Source organism: Malaya genurostris, chromosome 1 (genome assembly GCF_030247185.1).
Source record: "Malaya genurostris strain Urasoe2022 chromosome 1, Malgen_1.1, whole genome shotgun sequence".
Taxonomy (NCBI): domain Eukaryota; kingdom Metazoa; phylum Arthropoda; class Insecta; order Diptera; family Culicidae; genus Malaya; species Malaya genurostris.
In genome coordinates this window covers 20,802,429-20,825,617 of record NC_080570.1, presented here as the reverse complement: position 1 = coordinate 20,825,617, position 23,189 = coordinate 20,802,429, and the positions used below count along the sequence as shown (strand labels likewise).

The 23,189-nt window shown below is 38.6% G+C and overlaps 3 protein-coding genes across 5 annotated transcripts in view; all 3 read right to left on the bottom strand.

Annotated features, from left to right (window-relative positions):
* Nucleotides 1-15,015, bottom strand: part of LOC131434406 (C-1-tetrahydrofolate synthase, cytoplasmic) — a 32,945-nt gene extending 17,930 nt beyond the window's left edge. The window contains exons 1-4 of one of the 3 annotated variants that reach the window (XM_058601112.1): nucleotides 14,754-14,836; nucleotides 6,552-6,557; nucleotides 585-644; nucleotides 282-492 (exon numbers count right to left, since the gene is read on the bottom strand). In XM_058601112.1, coding sequence (XP_058457095.1) covers nucleotides 282-492; nucleotides 585-644; nucleotides 6,552-6,557; nucleotides 14,754-14,836 — 360 coding nt within the window. Of the gene's footprint in view, nucleotides 1-281; nucleotides 493-584; nucleotides 867-2,240; nucleotides 2,279-6,551; nucleotides 6,558-14,456; nucleotides 14,857-14,917 lie in introns of those variants that run through there. The other 2 variants (XM_058601085.1, XM_058601102.1) reach the window with 2 other exon arrangements.
* On the bottom strand, nucleotides 13,382-14,514 carry LOC131434425 (probable methyltransferase-like protein 15 homolog). Its single transcript, XM_058601121.1, has one exon. It carries the CDS (start codon nucleotides 14,512-14,514, stop codon nucleotides 13,441-13,443), a length of 1,074 nt encoding a protein of 357 aa, XP_058457104.1. The 3' UTR covers nucleotides 13,382-13,440.
* Nucleotides 15,016-16,951: 1,936 nt separating the features above from the next.
* LOC131434399 (tyrosine-protein phosphatase 99A) overlaps nucleotides 16,952-23,189 on the bottom strand; it is a 229,007-nt gene continuing 222,769 nt past the window's right edge. Inside the window, exon 17 of the mRNA XM_058601071.1 lies at nucleotides 16,952-22,934. Coding sequence (XP_058457054.1) covers nucleotides 22,397-22,934 — 538 coding nt within the window. The 3' untranslated portion in view covers nucleotides 16,952-22,396. The remainder of the gene's footprint in view (nucleotides 22,935-23,189) is intronic.

The following is a 23,189-nucleotide window of genomic DNA, read 5'->3' as shown; positions in this document are numbered from 1 at the left end:
AATTATGTTGAATAATAAAAACGAATTTTGGCAAAAAAATGTGTGTTTCTATTAAACGATACGAACTTTTCAGCCGAACTGTTAGCACTTAAGTTATTTACGGTTATCTCACACTGTTGAAAGTTTAACCACAAATTGCTGATCATATTTCTGATCGCATTAAAGAAGAGTTATTTCTTCCACAGAGCGAAATTCACATAAAAAATTAAGAATGTAACAGTTTTTTCTCAAGTCTTCAAAAAATTTTCCAGAAACCGGAGCGATTCCAATCAAACACTTACCACCGTCAACAGTTCATCCTGCGTAATCGTTCGCGGAAGCCGCACGTGTTCCGCGCGGATTCCGATTTCCTCGGCCGCCTTGATTTTCATCCGGATGTACACGTTGGAGTCCTCCCGGTCTCCAACCTGCACAATGGCCAACCCCGGAACGAACGTGGGAATTTTGTATCTTACTTCACTCACATCTTTCTTCAATCGATCACGAATTTCTCTGCGAACAAATCATAAAAAAAAACAAAAACCATCAAAACAATCGGAATTGTTTTCACACAAACACCATCCCGCAACGGCTAGGAAACTCACTTGGCCACATCCGCACCGGAAAGAATCTTCGCCGTACCGATCATGCTCGTTGGACTGTCACTGGGAGCACTATTGCTAACACCTTGCACAAACCGTTGGAACCGTTGACGAACTGTGGGGAACACGTCCTGATCGACCGAGTTATCGTTGGAGATTGTCCACGGCTCGAGTCCGCTGCCGGAGGCCCGCTGCGTTTCTTGCTTTTGATCCGCTCTCGATTGCCGACTGCGCTCGGCGATGTCCAATCCGGGGCGTTCAATATCCACGAACGTAGAGCTGCAACTGAATCGAAAACTAAACTGAAATCGGTTCGAAAGGGATCCACCAGTGCAACAGGATCTTCGCAGCATCATAGTTTTGCAGTGTGCGCGATCGGAAAGTTGCAAGAGCGAGAAAAACTACTACTACTGCCGATGAGTGGAGAAATGTGCGCGATCAGTGCGAAATTGAATTTTGCTAGTTCGGCAGATCGCGATAAAGAGCTGGATGCAGTTGGAGGACGAACACATTGCCGATTAGTAATGGTGAAGGATAGTGATTTGGAATCAGAACCCGATAAGAAGTGACAGTTTCCACTCTGCTAAGGGTTCGATCAAACACCCAGGAGATACGATGACGATGACACCAGTGATTATAGATGTTATTTTCTTCCAGCTCTATGTGTTCGATTGCATTCGCTGGTATGCTTCTAATAGTAATAGTAGATAAAGTACTATTTTTAATAAGTGCTCGTCGTAATTCACAAGCTTTTTCACGAACAGGGTGGGGAGCATCATTCCACGAATTAATATGTTAATTAATCAGACATCATCGCTGGGATGAACGGATCGCTGCGCTAGGCTGACAGCAGAGGTGAAAATTGCACACCCGTTTATGTTTCTCACGACGAATGAGAAAGTGGTGCAGCGAGTGAAATTGTCACCAGAACATAATACTGTGCTAAAGTTGGCCAGTGCCTAATGATGGACATTAGATTCGATATACCTAGTAAGCGCGGTAATACGGTCAATTTTCTTTGATAGATGTCCAACAGTCAACAGGTCCTTCCATTTAGTTTAAATTTTCATTCAAAATTATCGTTCTCATTCATAAGAGGAACAGTTCCAGAGCAATTATTCTCAATCCATACCCTATTTCATGTTGAATTACCTCTGAGATTTGCTTTTCTTTCAACCATAATGAGATGGTAAAAAAGTGAATTCGTTTCACTGAACTAATTGGTAGTTGATTCCCGTTGGCACCGATATAGCGTACAGTCCAATGCAAACACGTTCCGTTTAAAGTTTCACACGTTTGTTAAATGAATGCCTCATGGTTTTCCATAACGGCCGAAATGTCACCTGTCAGCATCCACTTGGAAAAAACTGCGGGTAAATTTTTACGAATGAAAAATATCTTTGAACACCAAACGGAAGAGAATATTTTTTTCCATTTCGTATAGTTGTATGATTAATTCATAGCGAGTACCGAATTCTTCATGATTCCACCTGTTGACAGGTGGTTAATTGATGTTGACATAGCTAATCAAATAAAAATCAATTCGGCCGAAAACCAAATCACACAAACGTTTTCTAAAATACAATTTAATTCCCCCAAATAATGCCTCTTTGAAGCGTTGTTCCCATTCCGGAACGAAGCGACTGTTCTAAAACTTACAGAAATTCCGCACAGTTCAACATTTTGCAGTATTATTCTCGATAGATCGACACACAAAACACTTTCATCACCACAAAAACTGTTACTTTTATCAGTCAGCTGTTCTGGCAAACAAACAAAGCACTCACGATTGCGCGCGCTTTTTTTTTGTTGGGTGTGCGTTTTCTTTCCATTTGTTCCCTATATGGCCCTATGCGTGAGTGAGAGTGTAGAGCACTCTCGTCTGGAGTGAGTTCTTCAGTATGCGCATTGCTACACGCCGAGAAAAAATTTAAAAAAATGTTTTGATTCAAATAATAACTGAACGGAAACTGACGGTAAAACGGAATTCTCGAGGAGTCCTATTCAAATGTTACACTTAAAAGCGCAGATCATCTTATCTTGAGTTTTTCTTTGATACTGTATGATATTGCATCTAATAATTTTATATATGTGAATCTGTGCAACTCATTTGTACTAATCCAAGGAGGCCGCTTTAAAATAGCTGTCAGAATATTATTCGGAATCTTTTGAAGCGTTTTACTCCTAGTGGAAAAACAACTTGATCAAATTGGTGTTGCTTAACGATTCATTGTTCTTGTTACACTTGGTCTGGACTTCACATGATCAGACCATATCAGTTTCTAACCATTCAAGTGGATTACATGATTATTCTTCGGTTCAATAACAGTAGCTATGGCCTTACGCTAAAAGATCATTAATTGTGCTTTTACCATATTTAATCATAACACAACCTCGAACTGAATCCATTTACGAGTCACCGTATCGCCTGTAAATGAAGATTTCAGTATGCGCACGATCCCATCGACAAATGAATTCATTTTTAGCAGTACAATTTCGAGTAATTTTTCGAATCAAGTTAAATGTGGCAAAATCATCTACAAATTACCGATATCCAAGCACTCCGATTTTGGTCCGAAAAATCTATCGTCGAATGATTTAAACTGACATGTTAGTTACCGGAACATCAATATCTATTGCAGAATTCAACCAACTCTTTTGCGATCGCTGGAGTAGTTACAAATACTCATTATTAATAATGAACGTGTAATGCTAAAAACTAATGATGTACAGTAATGCAGTAATGACGAACGTTTGAGTTACTTAGTAATGACACTTTTAATAATCGTGTAAGGGCCGCTAATCTGTATGTGAACTGAACATTTTCATCGGAGTATATGGGATAGTTTTAAATCATACATTTGATTACAACACATGAATAATCATTTTGTTATCCATATGTGCAAGCTTTTACTACCTGCTTTCGTACAAACTAAAAAAAGTGCTAAATACATTGTATATTTCCAAAGACCCGGTAACCACGCTGATTCGGTTCTTCAATAGCTGGATAATATATTTTTTTTCTCAGTGGATTAGATTGTTTCAATCAATGTTTTTATAAAAATAGCAAATATTTTACTTGTGCGTTCCAGTCCATTTCTTACCAAACAATTTCACAGTACATTCAATTTGACAAATTTGATTCAAATGAACTAACTTTTGATAGTAGCGCTTTGAATTCACAAACCTTTGAGTTGAAATAAATCAACTTGAATTTAATAATTTCAACTAACGGTTTTTTCTTGTTATAAGGAGTGTATCGAAAATAAACTATCCACATACATTTGTGTTGTACGCATGTATTTGTGATGGCTTTTTTTGCTCAGATCACAGCATGCAGTGCGTTTGGCTGTCAGTTTTCGTTTGTTTACTTGTTCGTGCGGTTAAAATTCTGCGTTTTCCAAATGTCGCGTATTGAAAAGGAAGCGAAAATTAAGGTTCTGGACACATGGCGAAGTGAGAAAGGTATTACTATGCGAAAATTGACGATTCATCATGCCAGTGTTAAAACAATCATTAACAAGTTTGGGGAACACTATTCTTTGGATGAGCTACCAGGAAGAGGCAGAAAACCCAGTTCTTCCAACCCGAAACTGAACCAGAAAGTGGTATCTCTAATTATGAAGAACAAATCATTGTCAATATGTGATTTGGCCAAAACAGCAGGAACGAGTGTCGGAATATCAAGAGTGTCGGAATATCACCTGAAGACCTACAAGAAGCAGAAAATCAGCAGAAACAGAGGAAGCGAGCAGCAACAAAGGACCGGAAATTGTATTTGGATCTTTTGCAGTGTCCGGATGCATGCGTTTTGATGGACGAAGAGACTTATGTAAAGGAGGACTCAAAAACCCAATATGTTCCTGTGGTTTGAAGTCAACCATTTTTTTACATTGTAAATGCAGAAATCTATCGATCTGAGTATCTCCAGAAGAGATTGCTGCCTTTATATAAGAAGCACCTCCACTGTTTTGGCCGGATTTAGCGTCGGCTCACTATGCCAAAACCACTCTCAATTGGCTTACGGAAAAGGGTATACATTTCGTTGAGAAAATATCAATCCACCAAATTGCCCTCAGCTTCGACCCATCGAATGTTACTGGACAATCGTGAAGAGGGTCTTCAAGAAGACTGGTAAGGCAACTGGGAACATGCAGGAGTTCAAAAAAAATTTGGCTCAACCATCCAAAACATGCGATACAACACTTGTCCGGAACTTGATAAAGAGCGTTCGATCAAAAGTTCGAAAATTCGTGAAGGAACAACTTAAATTTCATCCGGTTTTTATTATGCTCAAGTTTAACCTCATACAATAAGGGATCAATTTTTAGTTTGAATAAAATATCGTTTTTTATCATAATCATAATCACAGCTTAATAAAAGTGAAAACACGACATACTTTTTTCACGAACATGGTGCTCCCACTTGAGTACACATCGAAGCCCAAACGTACAATGTAGCAGCACTGCTCAACCATAAATTTGATATGGCACTACATGGAATAAGAACCGCGAAAACTTTTTTATTCTTCAATATAAACTCCATCTAGAGCGATACACTTGACCCATCGATCCTCTAAAATTGGCTTCCGTTTCTGTAATGACCTCAGCATTCGACGAAAAACATTTTTCCTGGAGTAACCTTTTCAGGTTTGGAAATAGATAATAGTTGCTGGGGGTCAGGTCCGGACTGTACGGGGGATATGGTGGACCAATCCGTACCGTAAATCATTCAATTTCACCGCTGCACCGAAACTTATATTTTTCCATAGCTTGATGAAAACTGTTATTAAAAAAACTAGTGGAAATTTGGTTTGACTCAGGCGTGTATTGATGGGTCCATTTTTCATCCATTGTAACGTTTCGACGACAAAATTCCGATTCGTAACGCCTCAAAATGATTTTACCACTTGTTTTACTGTTAATGTCTGGAATTGATTTCCTAATTTTGACCGATTTTATGTTTGATTTGATTCGTTATGGCGTATCGAAACGCCATGAGCTTAGTTTAACTTTTTTTTTTCTAATTTTCTAACTTCGACAACAGTTTGATTGAGCTTCGAACGAAAATGCCACAACTGTCCTAAGAGTGACAGACTGAAAAACGATTAATTAGATCATGATCAAAGAATTGTGTGACCAATTTAACTACTTTGAAATGATGAAGTGAAATAAACGTTCGCGTATAATCAAATGAATGTTAGATATGGCAAAAATAAAACATTTCTATGTTTACAAAGTACAGAAGTGCCATGAAGGAATTATAAATATCATCGACGACGTCACACCGCCAGTAGAAGCAGTAGCCTTTGGTGTGACCATCACTGTCAGAGTAAGTAATCCGTTCTCAATACCGAAACATGCCCCGGACCGATGCAAAACCCGAAAAACATCACGTCAATTCGGCCGGCCACGCTACATCATCGTATCGAATGCCGCCGACCACTTTGAAGTAGCAGCAGAGAAATGGAAACCAGCGCCGCCGCGGCGTTATCCCGGAAAGGTCATCCACCGTGACGAAACCAGCGCTCGAACTCGAACTGGCAGCCCGTCAATTAATAATCGCTAATCGCTATCCGAATCGATTTCCCGAAATGTCTGAAACGGTTGACAATCGCGTGTAGTTGGATTTAGATTCTGCGGTGTCCTCGTTTTTTATGTGAAGTCGATCGTTCGACCGATCGTTGAATGGGGACCGGAAATTTGAGGACGGACACTCGATTGCCGTTCAAGTGTAACCTTGTATCGGGGGATTTTGAGTCGATGATTATGACCTATATTCAGATTCTAAGTATATTGAGTTTGCACTGGATTTGATGCATGTAAAAACATTTTGCTGTAGTGAAACACAAATCAGATTCTGTCATCACAAGCAATGGTTAGCATAATCGAGAGTAATGAGCTACCAAGTCACCTCAATGAATCTGCGGCATAGAGACGTTACCGCCAGTAAATTATCACATGATTGAACGTCCACCTGTTCTGCGATTTCCCGTTGTGACATGTTTTCTGGTGCGAACGCACTTTCCGAAGACCATTAATTATCTCCTACATCGGTTACATCTAAAGGATTCTGGTCTCGCTTGTTCACACCATGTCACTTCGAGCAAATATTTAAATTTAGTGAAACTTGAAACCAATAACAACTTTTACTTTGCCTCACTCACAGATTCTCCAGAGACGTTAAACCGCGAACAGTTTTGTGGACACTATTTCAAGAGTTAGTGGCGTGATTTATTGACTCGGCTTAGAAAACCATATTTCATTCAAGGAACAAAATATGCAAACATTCAATCGTACTTCTTGGTTTCGTATCATTCAGCTTGCAAATAGGCGGAAATAATCCAAATCTACAATTTAAATAATCTTATTGGCGGGCTGCCAATATCATCTGAGCATGAATTTGTGGTTGAACTATGTAAGAAGTATGCTACACTGTTGCATCGGACTCGACAACCATTAGAAAATCATACTGAATTTCGAATGGAACGATTTAAGAGAGAGAGAGAGAGAGAGAGAGAGAGTGTGTAACGTTGAAAACAACAGACCTTTTTTTAACTTTTTGAATATAAATTGTTTTCCGTGCTTTTCCCCTGACTAAAGCTATTATGTCCAGGAAGTTAATCGACTTAAAACTAACGAATTTATTAAATATTGTGCGAACATCTTCAATAGATTTAAAGTAAATGACTGCCGACGAAAAACCCCTAGCTTCCGTAGATTTTTTCTACAGATCCGTACACCCATGGTAGTTTCATCATCACAAACAGTTTTCAAGAAACTTTGTTGGGTTCGCACTTAGCAACGGGAGTATGATTCGAAACTAACTCGAAATTCAATTCAATGACGTTCGAGCTAGATTCGAAATTGACTTCAAACAAACGTTTCGATAGCGGTTAGGGTTGCGAAAAAAAACGACAGTAGAAAATCTCCGAATCCGTAGAATGTGGTTCCATTATTTTAATCTCGTCGTCCATCAATTTACAATAAAAAATATCGATACTGTGGTTGATCCGTCCTGGTTTGGATGACTTTGGAATCGATGAAAAAGCTGTATCGATATGACGATAGCTGCGGCACCGTCGGCGGCTTTGATCGTATTAATTCTTTCCTTTTCTTTTGAAAGCCATGTTCCAAACCCAAGAATCGAGAGACCAGTTTTTAAACTTTACCGTAGACACTTTGGATGACATTATGTTTGATAAGCGCTGAGACCCAATAGGAGATTGATAGTACCTATTAACTTTCTTCAGACAGGTCGAGCCTAGAGGCCGTGTGGAATCCGGCGGTAAAAAAATGTTGCCTAAATTGGATTCACTAGATTCCTGTTTCCATGTCGTAAAAGGCCACAATTGCCGAAGTTTCTCTTTTCCTACTTTCAGAAACAAATTTATTTTTTTTAATCAAATCTTTTTTTTTTACTAAACCATTACTACTTGGTTCAACAAAGTGTTTTTATTCATTCTTAATTTTTCAATATAATATTTTCTTATCTCTTCTTTCGAGTTTTTAAGAATAGTGTAATCTAGAAAAACCCTTTTTAATCCACCTATTGGTGTAATGATGCCTTTCTCATATTACTAATACTTTCAAAAATATCACTAGAAGATTCCGCGAAGAATTTTTTTTTTTCAATCTTGAATAAAATAAAAAACTTTCTTTGGGTATAAACTAACAGATCGGGTGAAAAGATCGTACCGTTCCTATGAGAGGGCGCCACTAGAATTAAATCCATACCATTTTCAGTTAGTACCAACCTTCAAAAGATACGTGTATAAATTTGACAGCTGTCTGATTATTAGTTTATGAGATATTGCATTTTGAGTGAAGCTACTTTTGTTATTGTGAAAAAAATGGAAAAAAGGAATTTCGTGTGTTGATGAAACACTACTTTTTGATGAAAAAAAGTGCCGCCGATACCAAAAAATGGCTTGATGAGTGTTATCCAGACTCTGCACCGGGCGAAGCAACAATTCGTAAGTGGTTTGCAAAATTTCGTACTGGTCATATGAGCACCGAAGACGATGAACGCAGTGGACGTCCAAAAGAGGCTGTTACCGATGAAAACGTGAAAAAAAATCCACAAAATGATTTTCAATGACCGTAAAGTGAAGTTGATCGAGATAGCTGACACCCTAAAGATATCAAAGGAACGTGTTGGCCATATTATTCACGAATATTTGGATATGAGAAAGCTTTGTGCAAAATGGATGCCGCGTGAGCTCACAATCGATCAAAAACAACAACGAAAAACCATACTGAAATTGAACGAATTGGGCTTCGAATTGCTCCCTCATCCACCGTATTCTCCAGATTTGGCCCCCAGTGACTTTTTCTGTTCTCAGACCTCAATGCTCGCTGATAAAAAATTTAGAAGCAATGAGGAGATAATCGCTGAAACTGAGGCCTATTTTGAGGCAAAGGACAAATCGTACTACAAAAATGGTATCGAAAAGTTGGAAGATCGCAATAATCGCTGTATCGCCTCTGATGGCAATTATGTTGAATAATAAAAACGAATTTTGGCAAAAGAATGTGTGTTTCTATTAAACGATACGAACTTTTCAGCCGAACTGTTAACATAGCCTTATGTCAAGTTCATAAGAATTTTTAAATGATTTAACACACTTCACCCTATAGTTCAAGAACCGGAAGTCGGACCCGGATGAAATTAAACAGCAACCCATGAGACTATAGGATCTTTTATATGAGCCTGTTTGTGGAAAACGTGATTTTTTTTTGAGAAAGAAACGTAAAAATAATAATTAAGAAGAAAAGTAAAAATAATAAAAACGGTTATGTGCCCTAGCACAAATTTTGGCTAACCCCTAAATGACCAAACTTGCATCGGCCAGAAATAGTCGAAAACACGTTTTCGTTCGGCACGTCAGAAAAGACATTGCACTCCGTTGCAAAACAAAAAGTGTTCTGCTAATAGCAATTTGAACTGCTCTGCACTGGTGAGTCAAAGACGAAACGTAAAAATAATAATATTATTATTTAAAAAAAATAATATATTGTTATTATTTGGGTTAGCCAAAATTTGTGCTAGGGCACATAACCGTTTTTATTATTTTTACGTTTCTTCTTTGATGATTTGAAATTTTTTATTTCATGTATTTTATGAGTGACAATATTTGACACATACTCTCACACAGGCACAGACATTGCTCAGCTCGATGAACCGTGTCGAATGATATAGAACACTTAGCCCTCTGGGCTAATTTTCACTAGTCAATTTTTCAAGTGATTGTATAAACTTTCAATACGAAAAAGCAAAAAGTGTACTTTTATAGAAAACATCGTTATCATGATTTTGTAATAACACTAACAAATAGGTACAAATTGATTAAAAAATCTACAAATTTACATATTGTTCACCTGGCAAATATAAATTTAAATGTGGCAACCCTGCACGCTATACGGAATTGAACAAAGCACGCTGCGAACGGAGCAAAGCCGCGCATACCGACGTGTATCACCCAAGTAACCATATGCATTATATCACTGCACATTTACAACTCTATTTTTACATTGTTAATGTATAATTACACTAATCCTACATACTTTAAAGCAATGTGCATTAAAATTGCATTCAAAACGTAACTGAGCATTTTTTATTATATTACCTTCCGTCGTGCTATATATCGACATTCAAAGCTATATTTTGGAGCAATGAAACTTTAATAATAACTATAAGAGAAATAATCTTATAAGAGTCTAATAATCGCCCTTTTCAGCTTTATAACAGCATTGTAAAAACATTTGTAACTCCGTTGCATTCAATCAAATTTTACGCAAATTTTTAAAGTTGAATTAATGTGAAGTTAAAATGCGTCGTGGTTACTTGGGCAGTATTGCATCGTCATTTTGAATGACGATTTGAATGTTTTGACACTCATCGCCCTATGACTTCGGAACCCGAAGTCGGATTTGGATGAAATTACACAGTATATTTAAAGACAATGAGAGCTTTAATTTGAACCATGATTCGTGAAAATCGGCTCAACCGTTGCTGAGAAATCAAAGTGAGTTCTGTTTTTGGAGATTTTCTTCACTACTAACTACTATCGGTGCTTTCGGAAGCGGAATCTAGGAACTAGGAGTCGCAAAGTAGTTTTTTAAATTCACTAACTAACAAGATCTACCAACTAGATGAATTTAGTAGTAAGTTTTATAACAATGTGCATTTCGTTTCGCTATCGCGTGTGAAAAATTATTCATGAAAACGAAAATTTTCACTAATAGCACTGTAATATCGGAAACGGAAGTCGGATCTGGATCAAGTTTTCGGGGACTATTTAAGAATTTTAAGACCTTTCATTTGCTTCTTCCGTGAAAATTGAGTGCGCATCATTTAATAAGTTTCCACACATTTCCTTGTAATTCCGGAACCGGAAGTCGGATCCAAATGAAACTCAGAAACTTTGTATGGGACTTTACGACCTTTCATTTACATTCGCCAAGGGTGCAACAATTTTAGAGGGGTGGCAAAGCAATCCTTAGGACCTTTTTTCTGCTCGCCCAGGTCAGCTTTCCGGAAGTGGAGTTCAGCTTTGTTTTCGTTTTCGTTTCGTTTTCACGGTACGTCACTGGTAGATGTTCTTCATTTCAACAAATTTTCTAAATTAAAGATGAACCAAATGTAAAAAAACAACAAACTTACTCACTAGCTTGCACATTTTACCAAAGATAAATCCAAGATAGAGTGGTCTGCGATTCCTTATGTATCATTTGAATGACTCGATGAGCTCGGTTCACTGTCAGTTTTAATAAAAAACAAAGCAAAACAACAAGCGTCTGATCACTAGTTGCGTCGTAGCTATGACAATGATTGTTTATGTTGGAACCAATTTCAAGTTACAGTATGAACGATATTGAGCAATTTTGCGTGCATATCCAGTAACTCTTGAAATAAGAAAGTAAAAACTATTTTTATTTTTTGCTTAGAATTTATTTAGTTTGTTAATGCCTCATAACACGAAACATTAAAGTCAGTTGAAACAAGAAATCGTTTAGAAATACGGCAGTCAGAATTGTGATCTTAGACTTCTATCTTCTAAAGGGTTATTTTAAGAGGTAAAGGATTTAATTTAAAAAAAACACAAAAATTTTGAGAAAATTGATGAAATCTTCATTGGAATCGATAGAACGATCAAGATAATTTGATGTTTGGAGATAATTTTGGTACACTCTCTCCAACATATCGGCCGGTATTTCACGAATAATGCCACCGACCTAACAGTGATTTTTTAGATGCATTGGTAGCTCTTGCAATGCTTCTGGCTGGTGTGGTCTTCACTCCAGGTGTGGCAATTTGCTTGTTAACCTATCCATTCAACCAGAAATGAGCTTCGTCGCAGAACACAATTTTTTGATGAGAAAGTGAATCTTCCTCTAAATTTGCCATTCATTATTAAATTAAAGACCAAACGACGATTTATGATGAAATTATAAACCAAACTGAACAAGTTTGACAACAGCCACAAGACATCATTCACGTCAAAAACAGTGTTGCCAAAAAGATACCAGCAAAAAATCATCCTTTATATTGCATCCAGGCCAGGCGCGTACACAGGGGGGGGTTTTAGGGGTTCAAACCCCCCCCCCCCCGAAACAAAAAATTATAACCCATGGGAAACATTGTGATATAAATTGTACATGTGTTGATTTATCACCATGTTCTAAAACCCCCCCCGAAAATTTTCTCTGGCTACGCGCCTGATCCAGGCTTATTCTTATTAGGTTCTCTTGAAATAAATTCGGTTCAAAACAACACAATCCATAATTTTGATTAAAAACTTTTGTACAGGAATGTTTCATCTTATTTGAAGTTCAATAAATTGTACCTTTCCTGTTTATGTGTACTTGGTTATTTCCTCTATTTTTTTACCCTGATGAAGCAATGGAAATTCGTCGTGGTTTTATGTTATCTCAATATTGTTTGTGATTACGCCGGAGCTCTTGCTAACTATTATAATTCAGTATTGAATTATGCCGAGGATTTTGTCGAATGGTTTCTTCCTTGCTTATAATTTTAACTACTGGTAGAATTTTAGAACATTAGTTCATGGACGAAATTTCGTTAGTTTTCGATCATGAGCTTTCGCCATTTTCGCCAAGCATAAAACCGAAAGAACTGACGAAGAAAACGCAACCGACGGGCATAAAATTATAACAATTTTGTTATTGCTGTTGTAGTAATGTCCCAAGAAGTTTGGAGACCTGACGATCACACCGGGAATCAACAATAAACCACAATTCGAGAGCCATAAATTGTTCAATAAGTATATTACTCATCGGCTGAAACATTGTTAGACTATGAACCATTGCGCGGGTAATTTTAACTTTTGGTTGAAATCTGACACTCGAGTGGTTATTTCGATATTGTCGTAAATAACTCTTTCTCTCCAAATTCTGGATATTTTTTCCCCAAAACTAAAATTGCTACCGGGCCTGAGAGATGTATCCAAGGTAGTAACCCTATTTGGAACAAACAATTTTTTTTTTGTATCAATTAAGGAGGTTTTAACCTTAAGGTCATTCACCTCTTCGGGCCAGAAAAGCTTTCTGACCCTATGTGCGGGGTTGGGGATCGAACCCAGGTGGGCTGCGTGATAGGCATCGACTTACCCATCACGCTATACCCGTCCCCCAAACAATTTTTAAGGTTGATTCAATAAAAAAATATGTATTAGATCTTCAACCATATAACTAGTTGTTTCAAACTATGACCATTCCTTTCGTATGACTCAAAAACCCATCAATCTATAAATCAGAATTCGAATAAAATGGAATACCTTCTTTTCATTTGAATCGTAGCAAGACTTTATTAATTATTCCAGCACAGCTTACGTTCACTACACGACACGTACAACAGCTCTCAGCTTGGCCGATCGGCTTCTCGGGTTATTATCGACTTCCTCGTAGGTCGGCACAACGACATGCTTGGTCAATGGATGCCACGGAGACCTCATCACGGTTTCCATTACTTCCTGATCGTGGCAAATGGTGTGACTGTTGTACCGCAGCGGTAACTTATTGGCCATATCGTTCATTACGTTTCCCATCACGTGCCGCTTCACGATGGTGTCCTCCAGCGAGTGGAAGGTGATTGTTATCATTTTACCTCCAATTTTCAGGTAATGCTGAGCCAATACCATTCCGTAGTTGATTTCGTTCAGTTCGTTATTGACAAAAATCCTCAACGCCTGGAACGTCTTGGTTGCCGAGTGGCTCGGCCGTTTCAATTTATCCAGTCGGGTGTCCTCATTCTCGAAGCACGACTGCACCAGATCCGCTAGCTCTTTGGTTGTCTCAATACTTTTAATTGTGTGACGAGCCTCGATGATAGCGCGAGCGATTTTCTTTGCTTGCTTTTCCTCTCCGTAAATCTTCAATATTCGCGTCAGATCGATTTCGTCTATTTTCGCCAGTACTTCCGCAGCCGTCGGGGTATCCGTGTCACAATCTTTATCCATCCGCATATCGAGCGGTCCATCTTTGCTGATTGAAAATCCCCGTGAACCTTCGTCGAATTGCATCGATGAACAACCGAAATCGAATACCATTCCGTCAACGGACCGCTGTTTTATGCCAAGCTTTTCTAGTTTGTCAGGAAGTTCGGAAAATTTCCCTAAAACGGGAAATATCTGTCCGGGAAACAGCTCCGACATTGTATGTGCCATTTCATGTGCCACCGGATCTCGATCCAATGCAATAATCTTAGCCTTCGGAGCGGACCGCAGAATCTCCTGCGTGTGTCCACCGGCTCCGAAAGTCATGTCTATGAACAATTCATCGTTTTGTGGTTTCAAGAAGCGTATCGTTTCTTCGGCCATCACCGGCACATGTCGAACCGGTTCCGTGCTGTGCCATCTGTTTCCAATTGCTGCTAACACTAATCTACTGTTTATATTACGAACTGCAAACATACTACTTTTCCGATCCGTCCTCTTTGTTCAGTGAAGCCAAAAACTCCGATGACAGTACGTCACGGCACTGGTCGCCCGTCAGTCCGGTTCCAGTGGACGTGTATAACCGTGGATATGCACACCGATGGGTATCGTTGATGATGTTTTCCAGAGCACGATGTTGCCGCCCCAGTCGTTCGTCGTTTACGGCGATGATGTTCGTGGCACCCAGCACGGACTGCAACTGATCGCGCAAATACTGTCCCAGATCTCTTCCGATTTTGCTCTGGTCAACGGGCCAACGTTCGAGCAGCTTCAGGAAACGATTGTACTGCGTGGACATTATCCGTTTGACGGAGTCCGCTGCATACGAACGAAATGGTCGGATGAAATATTGATTCTATAGGTTTCAGACAGTACTTACATAAAATTATATAATATTTTTGGTTGATATCGGAATCAAATCCAACCGAATTGCATTGCACGCATTCCAAGCAGAAACTCGCTTGTTTTGATAACGTGAATTTGACAACTCTCTGAGTTATTTTATTCGGTCCAGGTCACACTGCTCTCAGAGAGGCGCACGCGAGAGTGAGATCTTTGTGGTTTACCCCGCCAAGGAAGTGAGCGCTTTTAAGCTGCACATTGCACAGTGGTCCGAAACGGGAAATTAGCGCGACACAAATATTTTCACTATTAAATATTAGTTTATTTTTTTAGTTGGCGTCTTCACACAAGTTGTTTGTAATCAAATGATGAAATTTTTGATGAAAAAAGTTACTAGTGTGGAAACTTTATTTGAACAACTTTGCTGAAAAAAGCACCTCTCTAGCTTTTCATATGATCGAGTTACAATTTTCCCGAGTAAAAGTAGGGTGGCTCCTGAAAAATCATTTTTTTTCTAACTTTTTTGTGAAACGATCTATGGAAAAGTTGCCTTCAAAAGACTTGTTGAGCTTGGTAATTTTTGCTAGACTAATTTTGCTGAATTTAGCTTTTTCATATGAGCTATCAGTAAAAAGTTATGATTGTTTTTTCATCAAAAACTAGTCAAGCTTCAAATTTCAATATTCATTAGATGCCAGATCGATAAAAAAGTAACCTATGTAGTTCCTGAAAGGTCATAATATACGTAATTTAAGAAAATATTGAAAGGGTGTTTTTGTTTTTTAACTTATTTAAATTAGTCTTCAAAAAACCTTCAAGAACTCAAAAACATTGCATATCTCTTAAACGTCTTAACGTATCAACATACTTCCTTTAGCAAAATAATAGTATCAAATTAGTTCTACAAGTGTTCCATACAGTGTCCGATCGAGAAATGAGACACACAAAAACGACAGCCGAAAATAGATTTGGTATTTGGTATTGCTCAATCTAACAAAACTGCCAACAATTCGAATTCGATGTTTTGAGTTGTTGTCAACATAACGGATGAGATGTCGTCACTCTGGTTTTGGACACTCTAGTTCAGAATAGCTTAACAGGGATTGAGCGGGATTTACAGTCATTTAGGGGTTAACCAATTTTGTGCATAGGGCACATGACCGTGTTAAATATTTTATGTTTCGTCATCGACTATTAGGTTATGAATTAGGTGAGATTATTTCGGATTAGATGAGTTTGATCGTTTCAGCCGTTTTTCAAAGAAGAGCGAAACTAACATTGACAGCAAATGGAGAAAAACATCGATGAATGTTTAGAATTTGGATTCAATTCAGAAATTATCGTATACTTTCAAATCAACTTTTGGTGAGTCGATGAGTTGTTGGTTTATCTGTAAAAGGTATGTACAATTTTCCACTTAAGGGCTGAGGCCAGTGTGTTTTAGGGTGATTTAGAGGGCTATTTTCACGCTTCAAATCTGATTATCTCAGGAACGGTGACGAATATAAAAAAAACCCAACTGACAATCTCTTAGAAAATTAGTTTAGATTATTCTGTGAAAATTTCAGAATGATTCATTGACTTTAACGGTCGGGAAAGTCTTTTTTTCTGAAGGAAGAATTGCATAGCTGAAAACGCCGTCTTTCAACTTGTTCATTGAATATCTCGCATTCAAAGGCATGCATCATTAATCAATTTTGACAATGTCTAGATAATTTAATTTAGATGCGATTAGTGCATAAAAACATATATGTTGTCGCGATAATAATAAGTGAATGTATTTTTTTCTGCTCGCCATTTTTTCTGCTGCTTTCCTGGTAACGTAACGAAAAATGAGAGAAATAAAATCGGCTCAGAAAGGCTGCCAATCAAGCGGTAGCTTTATTGGATGCAGACACATTTTATGTAACTTGTAAAGAATATAATTCTTTACTTTCCCAAAGTTTACAGAAAAAAAACAACGCAGGCGAAAGTTTTAACAACCATTCATAATTTCAATATCCAGTCCTAAAATGAAACCGAGTTCTTACAGTTGGTCAAATTTCGGATAAATGAAATTTCAGCGAAGATGTTTGCGATAATTTCACATAAAATTGTACATTTACTTCATGTTTAATTTTTTGTTCACTGTTGTGTGTTATGCTTCTCCTTGCTCCTCCAATCGTCGCTTTCACGTTCATTCTTGGTTTTCCCTTGTCTCTCACCTAGGCTAATATTCTTAAGTTAAAACCCCAACTCACTGGGACTGCGTATGTGTTTTGTTTTTTTTTCTCTTATTTTGTTTATGTGTAAAAGGAATTCAACCTCAAATCTTCCCAAAAACGGCCCAAACTCTATTCCGGCACGACCGTCTTCGATTGATAAGTGAAGCGTTTTCGAAGCTTTTTTTCCTTTCGATGGCCGGATTAGCATTGGAGCCGATCTTCTATGACTGCCACTAACGAATATCTTGTGTTTCCTGGTGTTCGCTCTTTTCAGGGTATGCTAAACGATTCCATATTCGCTTGAACTTATCTACTAAAACAAAGAGCTGATTACATTTCGTATTTCTTTTTTTACTTGATTGGTAATTCCACAGTTTATTCCTTATTTATTTAACCATACGACAGTTTTCTCAGTCAATAAACCGTCTGTATGACTCTTCCTTCCTCCCTCCCAAACCCTTTCAATGAGTTTAAATTGTTTTCGGTTTAGTTTCCATGTGCTATACAATATCGTTCATGGGCTTGTTGAAAAACAAAGTGAAAAAGGCTTAAACAATACATCGTAGGTAGTTAAAGTATAGTGTTTAATGATAATAATCCTAATAAAACATGAGAATATCTCACAAGATTTATAAAATCTCTTCAATAGTATGGTTATCTGTTTCTGCGCAGCTGCTTCTACTAGATTGTGTGTGTGTGTGAGTTGTATAGTAATAATAGTGGATATATTTCAACTACCATTCATTTGTATGTTTTTACTTTAATTTTTTTTTGTAAAGAATTTGTTTTATAACTTGCGCTCGAAGTTACGACGAATTTAACTAGTACGAGTTTTTATTTCACCTATCGCGTTGTTTAGTTAGTTTGTTTTTTTTTCTTCTCATCTTTTAACGGTTGTTTGTAATTATTGTTCTCTATAGGAATTAGAAGGAACGGACGATTTACACGTTTATGGGTGTGTGTGTTCTATTACGAATGTTGTCGATAGATTACATTTATAGACGATGTGTTTGGCCATTCAGTACGGATCTATTGGGTTCGTTTTTTGTCATTCTTTGTTTCGTTGAGCTTACCGTCAGCCGCAGAAAGTGACGATTATTTCAGTTAATATGGCGCTGAGTGTTATTTTCTTTTTCAACTACTGTTTCGGTCTGCAAAAAATTTGAGCGGAAAAGGTTAAATTAACTTTCAACCACACACCGAACAGTTTTTTTTGTTATGCTCGATTTTCTTAGTAGGTCCGAGACTTGTGTGAATATTCTAATTAATTCTGAATAGAATCTATTCAAAACCTAACCCACCCAAAATGTAGAAAAGAATGCAGAAAATATTCAACCGGTAATATTGCGAATTTCGTTGACGAAAAGTCTACTTGATTATTAATTTGACAGAAACATTTAACGAAACTGAGTAACAGTGGGAAAAAGTGTGAATGGGGCCTAATAAGTTCTCTTCGATGCAACTCGTTCATGCCCAGTGAAATTTGTAGACCCGCATAAGTCCGATCATCGGTCCGATTATCGGACCGATTGAGCACGATATGGGGCCGATCGTAGCGCTTCGATCGGTCCGTCATCGGACAATTCTGCACCATTTGCATCAACCGCGTCGATCTGAACAAGCTTCATGTTTACATTATGTATCGCTATAGAAACAGAGCGAGGGAACATCAAACAAGGCATTTTCGAGCCGACGTCTCCCCGATAGGGTGTGAAATACATTCTTTTGTTTCGATCATAGAGGCTTTGAACTTATGGTCATTCACCTCTTAGGGCCAGAAAAACTCTGGCCCTATGTTCGAGGTTGAAAATCCAACCCCGATATATCACATCCCCTGAGTATCAGACATCCGCTCTCTGCTTTGGTATTTCTTCACTCTTTTGTTCTGCCGATACACTATGTAAGCTTTCGAACTGATTACGGCAAAACACAGCTTAAATTTCGCTAAGCTCAGCTACGGGTTTTTTCAGATTTGTGTAAGTTTTAGCTACGTTCAGTTTCAGTTTTTAGTCTACTCACAAGTGTCACATTCCAAAATATTTCCGCTTGTCAAATGAGGCAAAACTTTGTAGCGCAACTCAGAGAAGCAGTCTTTTGTTTTTGTTTGATTCAAACAAATCAGGTTCTATTTTTATCGATTTATACTAATTGCCTTCATTGAGAATGAGAATCCGGTTTCGGCATTCATCAAACTTACTAACAACTATTTCGACGGAAGCAGTTCTAAACCCTAAATCACTGGAATACTAGATAGATTAAAATTTTCCTTTCCCGAACCAAAAGTTGTACTTGTTTTGCACATAATTTAGTTACGTTTAATCGATTTGTTATTGAATTTTGATAAACAGTTGTGCGCTAACATTTTGTTTTCGACTAGAATTTAGATGTTCACCGTGGCCGGCCGACATTGCGATCCTAACCCTACTATCCGAAACTAACGCTGACAAACTGGTAAAAATTGACATGTGAAAAAATACACTACGGGCGAGGACATAGAGTAACTGAGAAATTCGCCGTTCGGGTCATAATCGAAACTAAAGGAAGGGTAACTGTTTTTGCAGAAGAAAAAAAACTCGGAGTTTTGTTGTAACCGGAACTGATGGAAACAGAAACCGGCCAGAAAGTAGTGCTACGATCGACGAAAATCGACTATCTACTGAGCTTCAGTAGAATGGTCGAGACGGTTTCAGTACTTACTAGGAGTATTCGAGCGGCGTGTGCTTGAGACTGTAAAAGACGGCTAACCCACGGCATAAATTCCGTTCCAGAGTTCAAGTTCAGAATTCAGTTCAAGAATCCAGCTCCAGAATTTAATTCTAAAGGGTGATTTTTTAAGAGCTTGAGAACTGTTTTAAACAATAAAACGCATAAAATTTGCAAAATCTCATCGGTTCTTTATTTTAAACGTTAGATTGGTACATGACATTTACTTTTTGAAGATAATTTCATTTAAATGTTGACCGCGGCTGCGTCTTAGGTGGTCCATTCGGAAAGTCCAATTTTGGGCAACTTTTTCGAGCATTTCGGCCGGAATAGCCCGAATTTCTTCGGAAATGTTGTCTTCCAAAGCTGGAATAGTTACTGGCTTATTTCTGTAGACTTTAGACTTGACGTAGCCCCACAAAAAATAGTCTAAAGGCGTCAAATCGCATGATCTTGGTGGCCAACTTACCGGTCCATTTCTTGAGATGAATTGTTCTCCGAAGTTTTCCCTCAAAATGGCCATAGAATCGCGAGCTGTGTGGCATGTAGCGCCATCTTGTTGAAACCACATGTCAACCAAGTTCAGTTCTTCCATTTTTGGCAACAAAAAGTTTGTTAGCATCGAACGATAGCGATCGCCATTCACTGTAACGTTGCGTCCAACAGCATCTTTGAAAAAATACGGTCCAATGATTCCACCAGCGTACAAACCACACCAAACAGTGCATTTTTCGGGATGCATGGGCAGTTCTTGAACGGCTTCTGGTTGCTCTTCACTCCAAATGCGGCAATTTTGCTTATTTACGTAGCCATTCAACCAGAAATGAGCCTCATCGCTGAACAAAATTTGTCGATAAAAAAGCGGATTTTCCGAATGGACCACCTAAGACGCAGCCGCGGTCAACATTTATATGAAATTATCTTCAAAAAGTAAATGTCATGTACCAATCAAACGTTTAAAATAAAGAACCGATGAGATTTTGCAAATTTTATGCGTTTTATTGTTTAAAAAAGTTCTCAAGCTCTTAAAAAATCACCCTTTAGAAGCGCAATGCGCTGAGAGACTGTATTTCTGTGCCAACCAGTGAAAGAACCGAAATTATCGAATGCTGCGGTAACTAAAATTATCAAAACAAACGAAGAGGGTTTCAAGTTGATAAAATGTGCCGTAGGCAGAATGTGTCAACTTCTCGTGGCTTTACTTTTGCTGGTTCGGGTAGTAAATGGTAAACGAGCTTTACCTTTACTTTTTGGCACATCCTAGACTCGGATGATTTGCTTTGATGCGATGCCCAAGTTCGACTCCTCTGGAGAAAGTAAAAGTTTAGTTGCGAGAAACCTTCTGCTTTCTTAAATGACACATGTCACGTCTTACTCTTCCGCACTTTATCTTCACATCCTTGTTTTTCCTTCGTCTTTGGCTCTACAAATTTCACATTCCTGTAAACTCTAATTACTTCAATATCGCTTAAAAATCAAAAAATGAAAATCATTTACCTACCAGAAGTCATAAATACAAATGTAAAAAATTGGTAAAAAGATCATGCGACCATATCGAAAAATGTCTGAGCTGTGTGTGCCGAGTAAAGCGTGCCTGGTTAGGAAACAGTACCAAATTTGCACAATACTCAACATTTACAAACGAAACCCCATGAAGTCAACCGAGAACATTTTTAATAACACAAATTGGATCCATTCAAGCGAACTATGCTCCAAAGCATCGCAGCCGCGTCTGGTGACAGGAATATGGTACAAGCACCTTTGACTGGGCCTGAGCCATTGTGAAGAGCAAGCTCGTTCACCATTTTAAGCAGCACTCTTTCTGGAAATTCGAGAGTTTAATGTTCTCTTCCATTTGAAATAGAACTTTTATTAAATATTTAACAGGTGTTTGCTACAAACTTTTCTGATCTCTCTGACCATTCTGCAATGAAAAATCCACAAATTGATACCCCGACCGCACCACTCCCATCACTCCCCCCCCTCTAAAGTACGAGTGGATAATGTCAGAAACATAACTGAATGACATGAATACTACCTTGATTAAAAAGTTCCCGGAATCACCCCCGTGTGGGGCGTTTGGTAGGGAACACAACCATTCTACAAAAATCTCCAGTTGAGAACATCACTTTAATCAGAATTTTTCGAGTACAGCCCTGCTGGGAATGGTGAAAACACTATATCTATCTTCTGTCAACGAAACTCAGTACAAACAAAGTAATCGACCCAGCAAATTGGAAGGAACATAAAAACAAACTCGTCCGGAAGGAATTTCACCAATTGGAAAACCTTAGAAAGAGGTTGAAACGTAGGATTCGATTCGTCCTACCGCGACAACAATAAAACAGATCATTTGCATCATCTGCCGGACCCCAAACCCTAACGATTGCGTCATAATTTCAAGTGATTTCAATAAATACTATTCTGCCTAACTCGAGTTTCCTCGTTGCGTTTTTTTTCTTCTTACTGCTGTTGTCTAATATTAGTAGTTACTATCGTAAAAACATGACTGCCGCCAAACAGCACTGCGTACTAAACTAAAGAAATGACTATTATCGCGCTATCTGGGCGCTATCCCTTCTTCTATGTGTATAGAACCTTACGCTTGCTTACGACTGATTGTGATCCAAGTTCAGATGATTGCTGGTGGCAACCACCACCGACAGTTCATCGTTGTCGTCACCGTTCATCTTCACAATCACGGTACCCCCGTTCTGGATCGTGGTCGTAGCTCCTGTTCCGTTTCCCGTGCTCACCAGTGCTGCCCCATTCCCCGTCCCGTTTCCCGTCTGCTGCTGACCTCCGTCGACGGTTGTTCCGCCGTTTCCCCCCGTACCGACGTTGTTGAGATGGGCATTAATACTACCATTGCTACATATCTTACTGTACAAATCGGGCGTCGCCGTCATTATGGCCGCGTCGTCGAACTCCGTTCGCAGTTCGGTGCATTTGAGCAGACCCAGATCCTTGGGCATGTACGACAGTATTCGGTAGATCTGTCGGATGTCTTCGTACGAACTCCAGATGCCGGGCCGTTTGTTGTGGTACAGCTTTGCGTACGCGTACACGTTGGCCGTCTGGTCGTACTCGAGCTGCATCGCGAGTGAACTGATGCAACAGAACTGGCACGCCTGGAAGCCACCGTACCTGTGAATTATCGAAAAAAAAATTCATTTAGGGTTTCTAGTTACTCATGGCATTTACGATTCGTCTTCGACACATCAGTGCATTAGCAGTTTTCGTTGAACGAGAGCAATTCCAGAAATGTGTCATGTGACAGACTTCATGTAATTCAGTTTAAATGACACTTTGCACACATATTCAATGAGACAAATCATTTATTTTTCACAAATGAAAAGACCTCCAATCCGACTCAAGACTAACTTTCAAAACGGCCAAATG

Coding starts and splice junctions, on each gene's coding strand:
- LOC131434425 (XM_058601121.1), bottom strand. CDS start 14,514: ATGTTTGCAGTTCGTAATATAAACAGTAGATTAGTGTTAGCAGCAATT.